Here is a 1,316-nt window from a genome sequence, read left to right as displayed (position 1 = left end):
ATAAAAAACAAATTTTTAGAGAGGGAAAGAGTTCACCCCAAAAATAAGATGGAATTCTGAGCAATTAGCATTAATCTATTATAGTCATTATCTTGAATCAAAAAACAAGTGATAAATTTAAAAAGAATACCTTTTTAAAGATAAAACAAGTAATCACCATAACAACTGGAAGCAATAATGTCTTTGTGTATCTCAGTGGAGTCTGAAATATAGCAAATTATTCAAAATCATTATTTATTGAATTTTACATTAAATTAGCAAAACTCTATGTCAAACTGACTGCCATGATAAAATTTCTTAAAGGTAAGTCTTCATCATTAGCAGAATATATATTCATCAACTTCCACATTCTAATACAAGAATTAAAATTATAAAAATAGTTATAAGAAGTATTTAAAAAAATTAATGATAAAAACAATTAAACCTGGAATTAGCTAGTCTTTTTTCCCTTTCTTTCAGTTTTGTTTTTATTTATATAATAATAACATTTAAAATGTGTGTTTACTGATCCCTAGGTCCTACATTATCATTTTCTGTGCTGTTTAGTTCCATTATTTTCATTAGTGAAACTAGAGCTAATGAGGAAGAAAGCTAACCAAAGCAATTACTGAAAGTTTGAATAAGTACAGAATTAATGTCAGTTAAATAAATCTCATGACCTATTATTGTGATAGGGAATGATTTACCATATAACTAAATTATATATTTCTTGAAAGCAGAAACCAAGTCTTTTGTTTCTTTGTCCCATAGCAAACTGCCTCACAGATAATTAGTGGTCAATAATAGATTTTAAACCAATAGATGACTGGTTGGTTAGATAAGAGAATAATATAAAATTTAATTATACATTTACCACTAATTTAGAATTCATAATTATTGGATAAGTACTAATCCAGTGACAACTTTTTCATGTTCTACGAAGAAAAAATTCAGCTGCAGCTAGAGGAAAGATCACTGGATTGGGAGTTCTAAAATCCATTAGCATCCATGTCCCAATATAGGCTTCAGTGTATATTTTAGACAAATCTTTTAAGCTGTATTTTCTTTATTTGCAAATGAAAGAATTATACTACATGGTCTCTAAGATATCTTCTTGATCTTGTGCTCCATGATTCTACAAAGAGGCAAATATTTTAAAGCTCAACAACATGAGCTTTTTTAAAGGATAATACCATGCATTTCTATAACTTAAAAGGGATTTCATGCTTTCATTAAAACCCATTAGTAATACACCTTTCTTGGCAATATCATATTTTAAGATTTCGTAATATTTGGGGCATTAAATGTAATAGAGCTAAATTTCTTAAAAATAAATA

The 1,316-nt window shown here is 27.4% G+C and overlaps 1 protein-coding gene across 1 annotated transcript in view; it reads right to left on the bottom strand.

Moving 5' to 3' along the window:
• DPY19L2 (dpy-19-like 2 (C. elegans)) overlaps nucleotides 1–1,316 on the bottom strand; it is a 139,239-nt gene that overhangs the window by 34,484 nt on the left and 103,439 nt on the right. Inside the window, exon 12 of the mRNA XM_012638753.1 lies at nucleotides 131–202. Coding sequence (XP_012494207.1) covers nucleotides 131–202 — 72 coding nt within the window. The remainder of the gene's footprint in view (nucleotides 1–130; nucleotides 203–1,316) is intronic.

This window comes from Propithecus coquereli, unplaced genomic scaffold, assembly GCF_000956105.1.
Source record: "Propithecus coquereli isolate 6110/MARCELLA unplaced genomic scaffold, Pcoq_1.0 Scaffold134, whole genome shotgun sequence".
In the NCBI taxonomy this organism is placed as follows: Eukaryota; Metazoa; Chordata; class Mammalia; order Primates; family Indriidae; genus Propithecus; species Propithecus coquereli.
The sequence above is the reverse complement of the archived record's forward strand: the minus strand, read 5'-3'. Positions and strand labels throughout refer to the sequence as shown.